We start from the raw sequence: 14913 nt of genomic DNA, 5'->3' as shown, positions 1-14913 counted from the left end.
AGATTTTTGAGGAGGAGCGGTATTCTTCAGCCTGTCCTTTCAACTTTTACATACAATAGTCTTCAGTTTCCTTGTTCATAACTTCCTATTTTCCATGAAATGTTTCTCTTTTTTTTCTTTCTTTCCTTCTTTTGATTATGCTTGTAGGATTTCTTACTTCTCATTCCACTCCTTGTTACAGATGCCCCTGCTTAGCACAGTGGCCCATTATGCCATCCATGCACATACCCTGATTTTCATGAACAATGTTGCTGTAATTAATCCTAGAAGTCGTTTGCATTTTAATACTTCACTGGACCCCTCTATTTTGAAGACTGAGCTGGGAGTGTTCAGGGTTCAGATTGTCCTGTAAGATTTTCAGTAGTTCCTGATTTGGATGAAAACTGGGTTTTCCAATGACATAAGGATTCTTTCAGTCTTTCTAAAATTTGAAGGTATACACGTGCTGTCACCACAGTGTTATCAGACAGTCTCAAAAAATTCAGAATGTGGGCCTGAATTTTAAGTCAAGATTTGTGTGTGATTTTTACAAAGTGTGCTCTATGTATCTTCCTTGTGTATCCTTTCTTACGGAGACATAGGTGCAAATTACATTTACATGTGTAATTTCCTGATCTAGCTATAGGTAGGAAGCGTAGGGTATCTTGATAGCAAATCTTCATTCACTTAGTATGACCCTGATTTTGTGTTGTCAAAAAGCTTAGATTATTAATGTCCAAATGTTTAATTGCTTAACTATCCCAGATCTACGAACCTGAAAAGATTCTTGCAACATGACTATAACACTGTTGTTCACATTGGTGAAGTTTTATAAACACAGATGTTTTGGCTTGCTAGCAAGTTATTTTATTTTATTTTGCTTTATTTTTTTTTTATCAGTTATGGTTAAATACATGCGGATGATTATTCCTTAAAAGCTAAGTTGACAATAGCTTGTATCGGGAGACATTCTATCTTCTTACAGTCTCTTGCAAATGCAAAACCAGATGGGTATTTTTTTAAAGGAATTGCATTTCATTATACAGTCTTCTTAGGTGAATTTTCATGTTTTAAGAAGCCAGAATACAAGAGAGTGCTATATTAGTGTATTATTCTCACAACAAACAAGCCACTGTTCTGTTGCTACCTGCTTGGCCATTGTTCCCAATTGTGTATGCTTTGCAGTGGTATTTGGATGGTTTCCTGCTCTCTGCCAGCACAAAAAAGGCATTTCTGTTACAATGGCCCCTAACCACACAATGACGGCATTAAGGATTTATTTGGAGGTTTCATTATTTTCTCCTCTTTTGTTCCTTCCAGGATGTCTTCCAAGCGACCAGCCTCTCCGTATGGGGAAGCAGATGGAGAGGTAGCCATGGTGACAAGCAGACAGAAAGTGGGAGAAGAGGAGAGTGACGGGCTCCCAGCCTTTCACCTTCCCTTGCATGTGAGTTTTCCCAACAAGCCTCACTCTGAGGAATTTCAGCCAGTTTCTCTGCTGACGCAAGAGAACTGTGGCCATAGGACTCCCACTTCTCAGCACAACACAATGGTAGGTTTGCTAATGGTCTATTGTGCTTACATCCATGCTTTGAATTCTGCCTCTACAGTAGTTTGGCATCCAGATCGGTACTTTATGGAGTGTACAATGCACAGTTACACGTACAGAACATGCTACAATATTGTGAAAGCTTTGACCTAGCTGGACTGCCTTTACCCTCCACTGCAAACGCTGAATCACTTGCAGCGCAAACTCCACTTTTCCTCACCTTTGCCTGCTGGCATTTAGGGTGCTAAAATTTTTTAGCTACAGTGATGTGAATTTGAAGTGTATGTGTTCAGCAAACAGTAAATGGTTTTGGAACATTGTAAGTGAGAGTCATGTTTGGCATGGTGTCTGAAATATCACCCCAATGCCAAGTTTATGCAATAGTAAGGCACGAAAGTCTGTATAAAGGGTAAAAAAAGCAACTTTGGATTTTGCTGGTTTTAAAAATTCACGTCTGCCGCCACAGATACCTACAAGAAAATCTGCTGTGCTTATGGAATTAAATCAGCCTGCCACTTTTTCACTTGTGAATTCCCACCTTTTTGTGCACTTAATTCATTACGTTTATCAGCCCACTGGAAGTCCAGAACTGGCTTTATCTAAAAGCAGGCAAACAAAAAGAATGAAAAGCAATGCCGTGTCTCCTCACTAGTATCATAGTGTCATTATTGTAACGTGACATGTTTGGGCCCTTCGTGCGGAGTACTGTGATAGGTGTTTGTAACAGTTGAAAGGTGCAGGGAGAGGCATTGAAACCCCAGGACTTGGGCACCTTGACAAAGCTGAGTATCGTGAGCACACTTACACGGCTCTTGCCTGTTTACAAATTGTCTAACTTTTCTGTTAGTCCCCCACTTTGACAAGGGCAGTGACAATTTTACTTTAAGTGAAGATAATGAATGGACCTGCGTATTTGAAAGCTTTTAAAAAGGCATTGCAAAATAGGTGATAGTGTGCTCTCATAAAAGCCTGCAACAGCTCCACAGTGGTATTTAAGCCCTTACAGCTCGTTATGCATATGTAACAAGCCCTAAGTAAAAAGCCTTAAGGATTATTATTTCTCGTAGGACCAAGTCACTGGATATTCACCGAAGCTGCTCTCCTAGACAAAATAACTCACTGATCCCAATCCATTTTTCTTCCTTTTTGGTCTAATGCTTAAATTCAAACAGTGGCTTGGAATATTTAATTTTACTTTGTGTTATTGCAACTTTAAATGAAGAAAGGACACGATTGGAAAAATTACTTATGGGCAAACGTGTCACTATGGTTTTCTAGCTTGTTTACATCTCATCCTTTATCATATGTTTTATGGAGATGTATTTCATTAATATACCGTTCCAGCCAATGGGATGTTAGGGTATGTAACTGGGGTACAGCTTTGCTGTATTTTGGCTTATTTTAAGAGAATGTATTGAAAATAAGGGGTTGTTCCTGACGACATTTAAGTCAATAGATAAACTCGGGATGACACCAGTAGTGTAGAATCAGAGCCTAGTGAAATAAAACCTCATTGTCTTCTAAGGAATCCAGCATGAGTACTTTAACTGCACCTCACTGAAACACTTAACTGCTCTTTATTTGATTTTAACTAACTTCTTTATTCATTTATAGTTTTTAAGACCAAGAAGTTTAGCTGATCATCTAGTGTGACTTCCTGCTGTGAAGGCTATATTTAATGTGCTGTCAAAACAGTGTGTTCTCTCTCTTTATAATACAAGATACTGAATTATTACATGTTTTGCTGTAGTGGTGAGATGCTGTAGGCTTATCTGAAGCATGTTTGGGGGGTTGTAGGGACTGGTTTTATCTTCATACGTATTTAAGAAAATTGACAGTTTGTATGAATGTGACGTTTTTGTAATATCTCTCTTTTAGCGAGATTTTGTAAAAATCATCATCCAGGTAGGTCAGAAAGGATGTAGTCTATGTCCTGAAAGAAGGAAGTGATCAGTGTAAAGGAGTGAAATATACGTAATCACTCCCTCTGCTGTTGTGGTATGTAGTTATAAGAAGGAAGTAACTGAACCCAGTGCTTGGTTAACTTTTAGATTACTTCAGCTTGGGTGATTAGCAGTTACACAAGTCATTCCCAAAGGGTATTCACTTTGGTAGCATTACAGAGGTCATTTTTATACTATTTGAATAGACGTTCTGTATTGGTTTATAGTCTCTGGGAACCAAATCCAGGTGTATGCACATGCGTGCACACCACCACAGTGCGGTCCAATACAGTTTTATTGATAGAGCTCCAGCAGCGTGCTTCACACTTCTTAATAGCTTGTCAGCTGTACTACTACACCTAGTAACTGAGTCTGCAAGTGACTATGGAGTTCTTGTTTTGCAGCCACATGCTGTCCTTAGCAGGGTACACCTTTACAGATCTCTCCAATGTCCAATAAGACAGGATCAGACATACAGCCAATCGGAAATCATGTAGTGCATCACTCTGGTGCACCCCTCTAAACCATACTGCTTTGTGCATGATTGTTGGCCAAGGCTCTTCACTGAAGGGGTTCTTAGATAAACATGGCATAGATCCAGAGGGATCTTCTGTGTTAGCTTACATGTACAATACCCATTTGGCTTAGGGGACAATCTCAGCAGAAGAAAACCACAGCCAAAGGATCTGGAAAAGGTGTGGAATTACACAGCTTTGTCTCATTAGTAGGCTGCGTAGCTGAATTCCTCGTCAGCACAGCCATCCCTGTCTCCTTGTATTCTGCCTCTTAGCGCTGGGTCATGAAGAGACTGCTAGGAAAACAATTTCAACCTTGAGAATCAATTTCTTGGCCTCACTTTTCTAGCTGCTAATTGACCCTCTGTTTCATAGGGTACTTCCAGCTGTGCTTCCTTTTACAAGTCCTGCCAGCTGGGACATCCTAGGATCCTCAAGGTAAAGGGCTGATTGCGACAGAGTGATAACTCAACAGTTTACCCAACTTGGACTTTTGAAAATTTACCCTGTTGCACTTTACCAAGTTGTAACAACTGCCGACTTAGAGACATAGCTTGGAATGCTGAGTAAATTTTTATAAAAGGAGGGCAAAGTACTTCGGAAGAAATCTTCAAACCTAACCAAAATTGTCAAAAAGCTGCAAAACCCATCTTCCCATCAGAACGAACAGGGTATTTATGAGGATGCTGGAGCTGCAGCCAGAGAAAGGTTAGTGCAATGGGCACAAACTGAAACACAGGAGGCTCCATCGGAACATCAGGAAAGGCTTTTTTACTGTGAGGGTGCCTGAGCACAGTAACAGGCTGACCAGGGACGTTGTAGAGTCTCCATCCTTGAGATATTGAAATGCCATCTGGACATGGTCCTGGGCAACTGGCTCTAGCTGTCCCTGCCTAAACAGGGGGTTGGAGCAGATGACCTCCAGAGGTCCCTTCCAACCTCAGCCATTCTGTGGCTTTGTGAAAGGCAGGCGTAACTCTATCCCAAACTCTCTTCCTCTTGATAGAAGAAACCAGATACTTATTCTAAGTAGTAAAGCGCTTCCACTGACAAGAAAAGAAACAATAATTTATCAGACTTAAGCCAAAAGCTCAGAAGAAAATACAAGACAAATCATTTGACTTAAAATATACGTGAGGGTCTCCTTAGGACATTCATATCAGGCCATAAGCTTAGTGGGGAAACACTTGAGGATTACAGTATCAGTCAATACCTCTTTTGAGGTTTTATTTTATTTATTTGAGGGTTTATTTTATTTTGTTTCTGTTTGTCTGCCTTACCGTGTTGTTTTTGCCACCTCTCAAGACCGCTGATTTCACCTGCGGTGTCTGTGTGCTAATTTCTGAAAATAAGAGATGTCAAGGCCTAAAAGCACTGATTAAAGTATACCTTGGGCATGGTATGCTGTGGTCAAATTCGACCATTCTTCTTAACTGTAGAGTATCAATCAAATGCTGGATGAGATATTAAAAAAAAAAAAAGAAAAAGTTCAGACCAGAAGATCAAACTGGTAAGGTGTAACTCTGCCACTGTCCAGTTGTTCCAAACTGCGTGACTGCACTGCTAGCCCACATTTTTACTGCACTTTCAGTGGGATTTAGCATTCATTTTCAGCAGTGCTTTAAATTAATTGGAAATATTACAGTGCACTGTTAAGCAGCTTTATTGCTTCGCACTAAAAAATGTTGTATTTCTGTGGTGAATGATGTTATTCCTCTGTAACTTGGGAAATAATATTAAGGAGTTTTGGTCATATTAAGAATAACAGCACTGCTAGTCAAAGAGCTTACCGACACATTGCTTCATGCTTTTCCTCCACTTGTCCAGAATAAAAAGTTGTTTAATGTTGCATTTGAGTTCTCTTACCCCATACATCCTGGCCTCCGCTTCACCTGTTGGCCTGGGGTCGTCAGCTTGTGAATAGTATTGGATCAGAACAACATGCAGCTAGAGCACTTAGCTACTATTCAGAAGTTACGAAGAGAATGGAAATCTGAATGCATATAGCTTTTTAAAAAGTCAAATAGGACTCTAATTATACTGAGCTAAAGAATGCCTATTAAAAAAAAAAAAAACAACAAACCACAGTGGTTTTAGAGGAATTTTAATTTCCAGTGTACCTTTGTGCATCAAGCTTAGGATAAGTTATTGTGATGGTACAATGCACAGTGTTGTGAACACCAGTGCCGTTATTGTGCCAGCTCTAATAATGAGAATTTCATTGTTTGGGGAGAGCAGTCTCCTACACTCTAGACAAAAGTGTAATTACTTTTGAACGATGTGGAATGTGCTCAGTTTAATAGCACGGAGAATAGATTCACAAAGATTCAGATAAAGCTAGCTTGGAAGCCATATGTGCAATGTGGCAGTATGAAATTGTTAGCAGGCACCATAATTACAACACACACACACACACACAATTTCACAGTTTAAACTATAAACTGTTGTTTTTGTAAGAGATAGACAGGCTTATCTGAACAAGACTAGTTCAATTAAAACAAAGCAGAAACGGTGGTAAGTTTGCATTTGTCTTTTTTTTTTTTTAATGTTCTTTCCTTCCTCTTTTAATGGTAAATTGATATTTATAAGATGATGAAATTACATTGTTATAAACATTGCATTATAAATGTCATCACAAAAGCAGTTTCCACAGATATAATTTCAGGCTTGTATCAGAGTTTGATCTTTTCAATCTTTACACTTGCACCATTTCAGAGAGTGACTCTGCGGGCTATTAGGAAAGGGAACAAATAAAGAAAAATCAGCCAGGACCCATTGTAGCTGTAGAAGTTGCCTACTGCATCATTTAGTCCAGACCCTAGAAAATTCTGTGTAGTTATTGAGAACCGGTTGTGATGGAGCCAGAAAAAAGTTTTGATGCCTCTGGTGTCTGCCTGACAAAATATCTTCCATTTAAGCTATTAATGACCTGCCTGTGCCCCTCGTCATGATCTGTATTCTTCTGGCTCTTCAATCCTGTCCCATCTATTTGTGTACGTATATACTTATAGTATGTAGCAATTAGTTGCACTTATTGTGCAGGTTCTATGTAGGGCAGGTAAACCAAAAAAAAGTTTTCATTCTTCAGGTGAGGCAGGTATCAAAGCCATAGGGGAATGCAGGAGAAGTATGATAGGTTATGGAAGTTCCCTTGGTTTGTTCTGCCACTCTCTTAATACAGTGAGTTTTCCTTGCTTGAGGCCATGGAGAGCCCGAGTGGATATATCATTCCAGCTGAAGTCAATGGGCAGAAGGACTGGCTGAAGTTTGAGATGACCCGTTGGTGTTTTGATCAGACTCTGAAAGGTCCAAAGGTGGGTTAGGAGACAACAAATAAGTAATGAAGTAGGAAAATATTTTTTTTCCCAGGCAGAAAGGTTAGAACTACATTTAAAACAATGAATTAACAAATCAAGACCAGACTTATCATCTATAAATTGCCTGAAATACAGGGTGCAGATGACTGTAGTTTTTAAAGGCCATGAAGAGAAGTGGAAACAGCAGTTGTTTGTTTTTGCTGAAGATCATCTTACTGTGAAGCAGTCACGTTTTTAATGGATTCATTTGAATGCAGTTAAGCAGAAAATAATCAACAGAAAAGTAAACACCTTTGTTTTATAGAAGTGCTGGGAACTGTATGTATCCATTGTTTGCAAGTGATTATATGCCTAGGAATCAATTCATTGACTTCATACTGGAAAATATCTTCATTTAAGCCTCTTGCATAAATACTGGTAAAATCTAATTCAAGTAAATAGCTGAAAAATTCCACAGGAAAAAAAGATAGGTAAAACCATAAAACCCACAGTCGGTAGGAATATGTGAACCAGATGGTCTCTCTTACGATGAAGAGAAAAGAAGTATTAAGTGCACTGTTGGGGGGGGGGGGGGAAGTAAGCCTTAAAAGAAAAAAAAATTGGTTCTCTTTCGAAGCAAAGTAATCTGCCTTAGGACATCCACAGTGGACACAATTGTTTCATTCCAAATTAATATCTCAATCCAGACTGCCTTTGGTAAGTAGCTCAGTTTGGGATTGCGCACACTTACTGAGATCTGCTAGGTAATTTCACTGAGGATTGTACGTTTTTGCTGGAAATAGTGCACCGGCATCAGCTCTGCCAGGTTAGCCTAGTGGTCTGTGCAGCTTTCGTGGCTTGGAAGTGCAGCAGCGTGCCCGCAGCAGTACATTGCAGCCAGTACCCAGAGGACTGGGGTAATGATGTCTTCCAGAGGGAGGTGGGAGATACCACAGATTTGGAACAAAGTTCTGAAATTTGCCAATTTGAGGAGCACCGATGAAGATGAAGACTAGGGTACGGAGCAAGCCCCAGCAGGACTGCAAGATTAGTTTATAGCAACAATGTAAAGAGACTACATTTAAGTGTTCCTACTTCTTGATACATCTTTTGCTTTCAGCAGTGAATCCCTGGCTGTGACATAACCTAGGTTAGGTCTATGGTATCTCCATCCTGCCAGAACTCAAGCGGTAGCTGTGGACTTCATACAGTTTCTCCAGTTCAGGTCCGTCATCTGTGGCACTCTGCTCAAATTTATTCTGAAGCGTTGCCTTTTCTTCGGTGATAGTGAATCTTTGTAGTGAGGCAGAAACTCTGCTGCCGGTTAAACACCCAGTTCTCCATGGTTCTGGAAAGAGAAGGCAACAGAAATTTGTGCTGTTAGTTAAGTAGTTAAGTTTTCATGCTTTTCCTTTCAAACGGTGAGGTTATCTCCTTTGTCCAAGCTTCTGCACTGTTAAGAAGTTTGTGGCCTTGGGCTGGCAGTGCAACTACTATCAGAACAGAGAGCAGAGTACCAGACTTTCATACTCCTAACTGACACGTGCGTCAAGGCAAGGCGTGTGGGAATCTAAGTTGATTATATTTTGCCCCCTACGTAGTGCAAACTTCTGCTTTTGCACGCCACCTTGACTCATTTTTGCTTCAGTAGTTGCCCATTCATTTTAGAACTTCCAGAACGTTTTCCCTGTGTGCTTTGTCTGCTCCATACGCTTTTTATATGCCCCTTACTTCCTCCGAGCAGCTGGTGTGGCTTTCTCCCTTTCTTTTCGCTGCAGGTGAGAAAGCCTTTTTCTCTTATTTCCAGCTTTATAAGAGCAATATTATTCTATCACTTTCTGTCTGCTTTCAATTGTCCTCTGAAAACCTTCTTCTGCCTTGCCCGTTTTCTTCCTCTGCTTGTAGTCATATTTAACTTAGTCGTTTTTATTATTTAATCCATTCTAAAGCCTTTTAGTAAATAGCTCATATGAAGACATTGCACAGTAAAAGAAAGTATTGCGCTATTTGCTTGGACAGGATGTCAATAAACCAGAGGATGGTTGTTTTTTGATATGCAGCTCTACTTTCAGTAGAGATATACCAAAACTGAAATGCATTGTGAGGTATTGGTCATGGTCTCTTGGATTTCAGGGTTGCAAGGAATCTCTGTGATTATCAGCTCTGGCTCCTAGAAGTGCTAGAAGCTTCTGCTACACTCAGTACTCACCGTCACGTTTTACACTCTCTTCTCTCGCCATCAAATGTTTGTGTCCGTAGTTAGGACGTTACCTATTGCAGTGACAATTTGAAGCATTTCTTTCTTTTCTGTCCTTTTAATGGCTGAGTGAAATGCTCTGTTGTGTTTTTTGCCTTGTCTCTTTGTTTTCTCAGGTTATACAAATTTTAGTTGTATTAGGCTGTGCCAAGGCCAGCTTTCTTTCTCTAATTTTTCTTGCTACTGCTAATGCTTTTGCAGATTCACCGAAAGTAATGATGGTTGGAGTGATAATGAAAGTGTGGCTTCAGGCAGTTAGAGTGCCATGTCATCCAGTAATGTTTGTTTTCTTTCATGGAGCTAACTACTTCCTCTTGTCTTGAGCATATCAGTGAAATATCACCACCTTCTCCACTGTAATAAAGGGATTTATTAATTTTCTCTGGAGATTCATGGCCGGAGAAGGACCTGTGGTAAAACAGACTAGAGATTTCAATATGTGTTTGCTTAAGTATGGGCATCTAGCATAGGTGGGTTAACTCCTAAGACATGTGCAGAAACCTCCCTAAGGGAGAAGACTGACAAGCTGCAATGTTTCTGAGCCAACCAATTTTGCAAAGAGTTTCAAAACAATTAAACGGAGGAAAAAAAACTTCCTTAAGTAAAAAGAACCCTTTATGTCTGGGATAGCTTGCCTGAATAGTTTGACCAGCCTCATTTCCAATTTCTCTTTAATACTGTTAAGTTCTTTGTTTCTTCTTCCAGTTTAGGTGCAGTTGTGTGACCAGATAAGGCATTTTTGCTCTCCGCAAAGGAGAAGGAGACTCAGTGAATCCTGGGAATTTAGCGTCACTAGATAAACCAATGGACGTAACTGAGGGGAGTTTGTGCCCAGTTTAACTAAGGATAATTTTTGCCAGAGCAGTGTAAACAAGACTGTCATTATGCATGGAAATAGTCGGCTTCAGCATCCCTTTTTTTTTTTTTTTTTAATGCTTTTAAAACTGAATCTACCCCAAGGAAAAAAAGGGCTATAAAGATTAACTTTTTGTAGTTTGTGTAGGCAACAAGCAAATTATATAGATCGTCCGAAACATAGACCAATAAAATCTAACATCAGACTGTTATTATCTTTATTTATATTGTACCCAGAGCATGATTTATTTTTATAGAGACAGGAAAAAGAAACATTCCTGCCCCAGAATGCTTAGCTTCTGACCCTGTTCCTGCAAAATAATCTGGTTGATTGGAACCTAATGCTGATGGTAGCAAGAGGGAGGGAAGGAGAGGTCACTGACTATAACTCCTTCTGCACATAGCTTTTTGTAGGATTGGAATTTGATGACACAAAATAAGAAATATTATAGCAAAAGGTAAAATCCTTCTGACATCTCAAGTCTGAATTACTGCAGTAGGTTGTATGTGTAGCCTTACACTAAGTTGTATCAGAAGTGGAAGCTTGCATTGCTTATTAATACTGCTAGCCAGAAATAATACAAAATATCTGTGCTTCAGACCCTCCTCTATGTTGATTTTCAAATTGAATTTAAAGTGTGTGTTTCATCTCTGAAACTGTACGTGAGGCTTCCCTCGTTCTCATTCTTTTCATTTGAAACTGGTGCGGTTGCAATCAGGAGAGTTGCTCAGGTTTGGATCCATCTGTGTTCAGAGGCAGTGGCGTTCGCTGAGGTTAGCACCCAGCTGCCCAGCGTCTGCGGGCCTCCAGGAAACAACCATATACAAGTGCAGAGCTTTGGTGGATTTAGGACTCTCTAGGAGAGAGTTAGCTTCTTGTATAATTTTCAGTTAAATCTATGGGATTTTTTATGGGATATGACAACAGTCTGCATAGTAAATTTCTGTTGATTATACATCTGTTGGAACAGTAAGAGAACATTTGGCTTTCTCTTATATAGGATGGAAGTTAGCATAAACATGGTCACTAACACGTAATGCAATGTCTTGTCAATCACAGTGTCACTTTTGGGGTGGCGATTCAAGAGTGAGGACTGGACAGACTAAATGTTTACAAAGCATGTGTCCAGAGGTAAGCTAGTAACTTTAGGTTTAACTTTACGCTTAATGGAAGCAAATAGGGAATAGCAGAGCGTGATTCATTTTGTCTTAATGTAGCTTCTAAGTAGGACAAAGAAGTCACACCCCAGAAGTGTCTGGGTTTTTTCATAGGTTACAACTGGAGCTTAGGGTGATGAGCTCAGCTCTTGATCCCTATAGTTTAGAAATTTGTAGCTTGATAACTTCAACCAAAGAAGCCTTGAGTGAGAGGTGATTGGTTTTTTTCTAGGTAAGTATTTGCTATATAGTGCTTTGCTCTATTGGGAATATAAAGCATTCGTCATCAAAACACTCAGCTCACTTGAGTTTGTGTCCTGCATCTGGCTGATGTTGGTGTGAGTCCATGGTATGTTCTTTACTTTTATAAATACAAAATCTGCAAATACCGTTTTTTTAAATTATCAGCATTATTCTTAAATTTTTATTGTCTTGATACAGACAGTAACGCACATAGAGCATGAGGGAGAGCAAATTGATCATTCACGGTAGTTAACACGTATAAGACTTGCTTAAATTCTTTTTAAACCAATTTGATAAATTCTGTTGAAAAACAATTTTCAGGATTTTATATATTTACAAGCAGAGCTGAAAATAGAGTGATTCAAGTCTGCAAAGAATACGTCTGTGGTAGATGATGTACTTTTCCTGTTTGCTTGTGGCCAGTGTAAACTTAGCTTTTGGGCAGAGACCGTAGCTTCAGTTTTGAAGCTGTCAACATGAGTATTGGGTAATATATTGACACAGGGCCACGGTGAATTTTCTAGTTTTCCATGTGGGTAAACTAATTTGACTGAAATCTTGCATTTATACTTAGAGCTTGTATCTTTATTTTGCTCTGTAAAATACCACGAACAGTTGTTGGACTCCATACTTGTAATTTCGTAAATATTAACAAAAATGGCAAGTTTTCAGTTTACTAGATGAAATTAGTCTGTATTCCCAGCTTCCCAGTTGTTTGTTTATCGTTGGCAATCTTCTCTTGTCCGTGCCTTAATTTATACGCCAGTACAATGGAAATTATACTCGTCCTTTATCCACAATGGTCTACAGTCTGTTAGTATTTTGAACTCGTGGGGATTCTTTAATGCCACGGAGTGACATCGGGGTTCAGTTCACCGAAGTTTAGGCACATAAAATTTGGGTGTCTGGGCTCTCTTCACAGTTCATGGGAAAAGATACCCACCCTCCTAGAACAACCTTTCCGATCTTAAAATAAGCATCTATGACAAGAAAGATGAATTACCCTCTGAAAGTGCTTGTCTATTGACTATAGAGGGAGCCTTGATGACTAGTTTAGACTAGATGTCTAATTTGGGGCTAAAATTAGGTGAGAGTAATCCCATTCGCAGTACATGGTGGAGTTAAATAACACACATTACTGTATAAATATTCTCCCATGTTTTTGTAGAAGTAACCATTGTTCAATGAAGTTCATCCTTTATTTGTGCGCGTGTGAATGTTCTAGCAAACTTCTTTTTTAACCAGCATTGATGGTATTTAGTGGGGTTTTAAGAATTGAGTATTCCCTAAAAACAAACCTTTTGTTGCATATCCAGCCGGCAATGTTAAGTTCAAACAATAAATTTTAACACTTAAATGTACAGTTTGAAATGTGTTGTTCAGCAACATGAATCAGAGAAAAGAAGCAATGCAACACGCCTCTAAAAGGCTATTTTGAGAAGGTTCTCTCGATATTGAAAAATGGCATTTATTCCAGTAGTTTGCCCCATTTTAAATTTCTCAATTGCTATTAGAAGCTTAGGTGCTAAATAAGGCATTCATCATTCTTACTATCAGCTGCAACAAATGTCAAATTATTAAACTTAACTCATTAAAGGGTACACAGTGTATGTAACCTGTTGTGTCTGAAAGATTTGATTTAGCCTTGCTTGGACGTTTTTATAGCAGTACTGGCAAGTCCAAACGCCATACATAGGCTTAGTAGATAGACGTAGCAATATATTAGTTAAGAAACTGTAGTTAAGTTCCAGTCTTAGTCTGTGGAAGCCTGTCTGCTGTGCTTGTTTTAATTCTATTTATGTCCTCATCTATGTTTAATCCAGAAAGTGGGTATATATACATGTGCACAGTTTCACATTTTGGCACTGTATTTGGTATATTGTGTGCTGTGACTTGTATCATGCCTGCAGGCCATAGGAAAACGACACAAATTAAATGTGAAATAGAGAGGAGCCATAATTTAAAACTTGCATGTTCTAGAGATGCAGTATGGTGTATGAGAGTTGCAACATATTGCAAAAAATTCACCCTATTTCCCCAACAAGAAGACCATGTTTTCAGCTGTGCAGGCTGCTGGAGACACAGGCAGCTTTCTTAGCTGTTAGCTTGAAATAGCTGTCACTGTATTTTATTTGAGACAGTATCATGACCACTGCTACACATGCTCTGTCTTCTTCTCGTTCCTGTCTAACTACACAGGTCAGTGTTCTCCTCTGCCCTTTTCTGTGATTCCATAATTATATTTATTTTACGTAGACATGTGAGTTCCTTTTTCCCTTTTACATATGTTGTTTTGCTTCATGCTGAGAAAACTCCACAGCCTGACAGGGTGCGCTTTTTTCTTTCTTTTTTTTTTTCCTTTTTTTTTTTTTTTTAAGCACTCCAAATTCTATCCAGCTTTAAACTCTTATGTTTATAACCCTGAATATCTCTAAAATGTCTTTACCTAAAACACTTTATGGTTTTATTACCAGGTTTATGCCAGTAATAATATTCACATCAGCTTTCTTAGGGATAATCTTTAAGCAGAACCTAGCAAGAAAGGCTTTGAAAACTATCATTCCCAGGAACGCAAATCTCGGAACATGAAACATCGGTTTAATCGCCCTCTCTGACAACTTAACACGACAGATTGAAAAATACAAGCCGATATGGAAGTGGGATCAATGGATTATCAAAGTCCTAAACATCTTCTCTTGGAGGGGGGGGGGAGGGAGCTTTGGGGTCCATTGGCATGCGTAAGACATGAAGTTTGCATAGCTTACCGCAGATCCGATGCTGTCTGACTGGCAGGGAAGTTGAGAGGGAGAGAGAGAGATTTACATGAGGGAACTCAGGGGGCTTTGTCACGGCAATTGTATAAAGTGATATACAGTGCAAATCGACTCGAGCATGTCCCTGGATAGCAGGCGGTTTACAGCCTCTTCGAGCAGAGATTACTGCTTTATCTTGTCATACTAAATTAACGTGGCAGCACACTGTTAAACAGTGGTGACCTCTTCATCTGTGGAAATTGCTGCCTAGAGGAGAGATGGTATTTAAGACTCTTTCTCTCTTTCTCTCTCTCTCTCTTTCTCCCCTCCCCACTTTCTCTCCCTCTCCCCCTCCCTCTCTCTAT

At 39.4% G+C, this 14913-nt stretch overlaps 1 protein-coding gene across 13 annotated transcripts in view; it reads left to right on the top strand.

Moving 5' to 3' along the window:
• The window catches only part of SOX5 (SRY-box transcription factor 5), a 656088-nt gene that overhangs the window by 394749 nt on the left and 246426 nt on the right, over window positions 1-14913 (top strand). For 10 of the 13 annotated variants that reach the window (XM_063358081.1, XM_063358090.1, XM_063358046.1 and 7 more), the window contains one exon: window positions 1300-1531. In XM_063358081.1, coding sequence (XP_063214151.1) covers window positions 1301-1531 — 231 coding nt within the window. In that variant the 5' untranslated portion in view covers window position 1300. The remainder of the gene's footprint in view (window positions 1-1299; window positions 1532-14913) is intronic. The other 3 variants (XM_063358099.1, XM_063358107.1, XM_063358115.1) reach the window with 1 other exon arrangement.

The sequence above is a fragment of the Chroicocephalus ridibundus genome, chromosome 1 (assembly GCF_963924245.1).
Source record: "Chroicocephalus ridibundus chromosome 1, bChrRid1.1, whole genome shotgun sequence".
Taxonomy (NCBI): Eukaryota; Metazoa; Chordata; class Aves; order Charadriiformes; family Laridae; genus Chroicocephalus; species Chroicocephalus ridibundus.
Note: the sequence above shows the minus strand (reverse complement) of the source record. Positions and strands in the feature narration are given on the sequence as shown.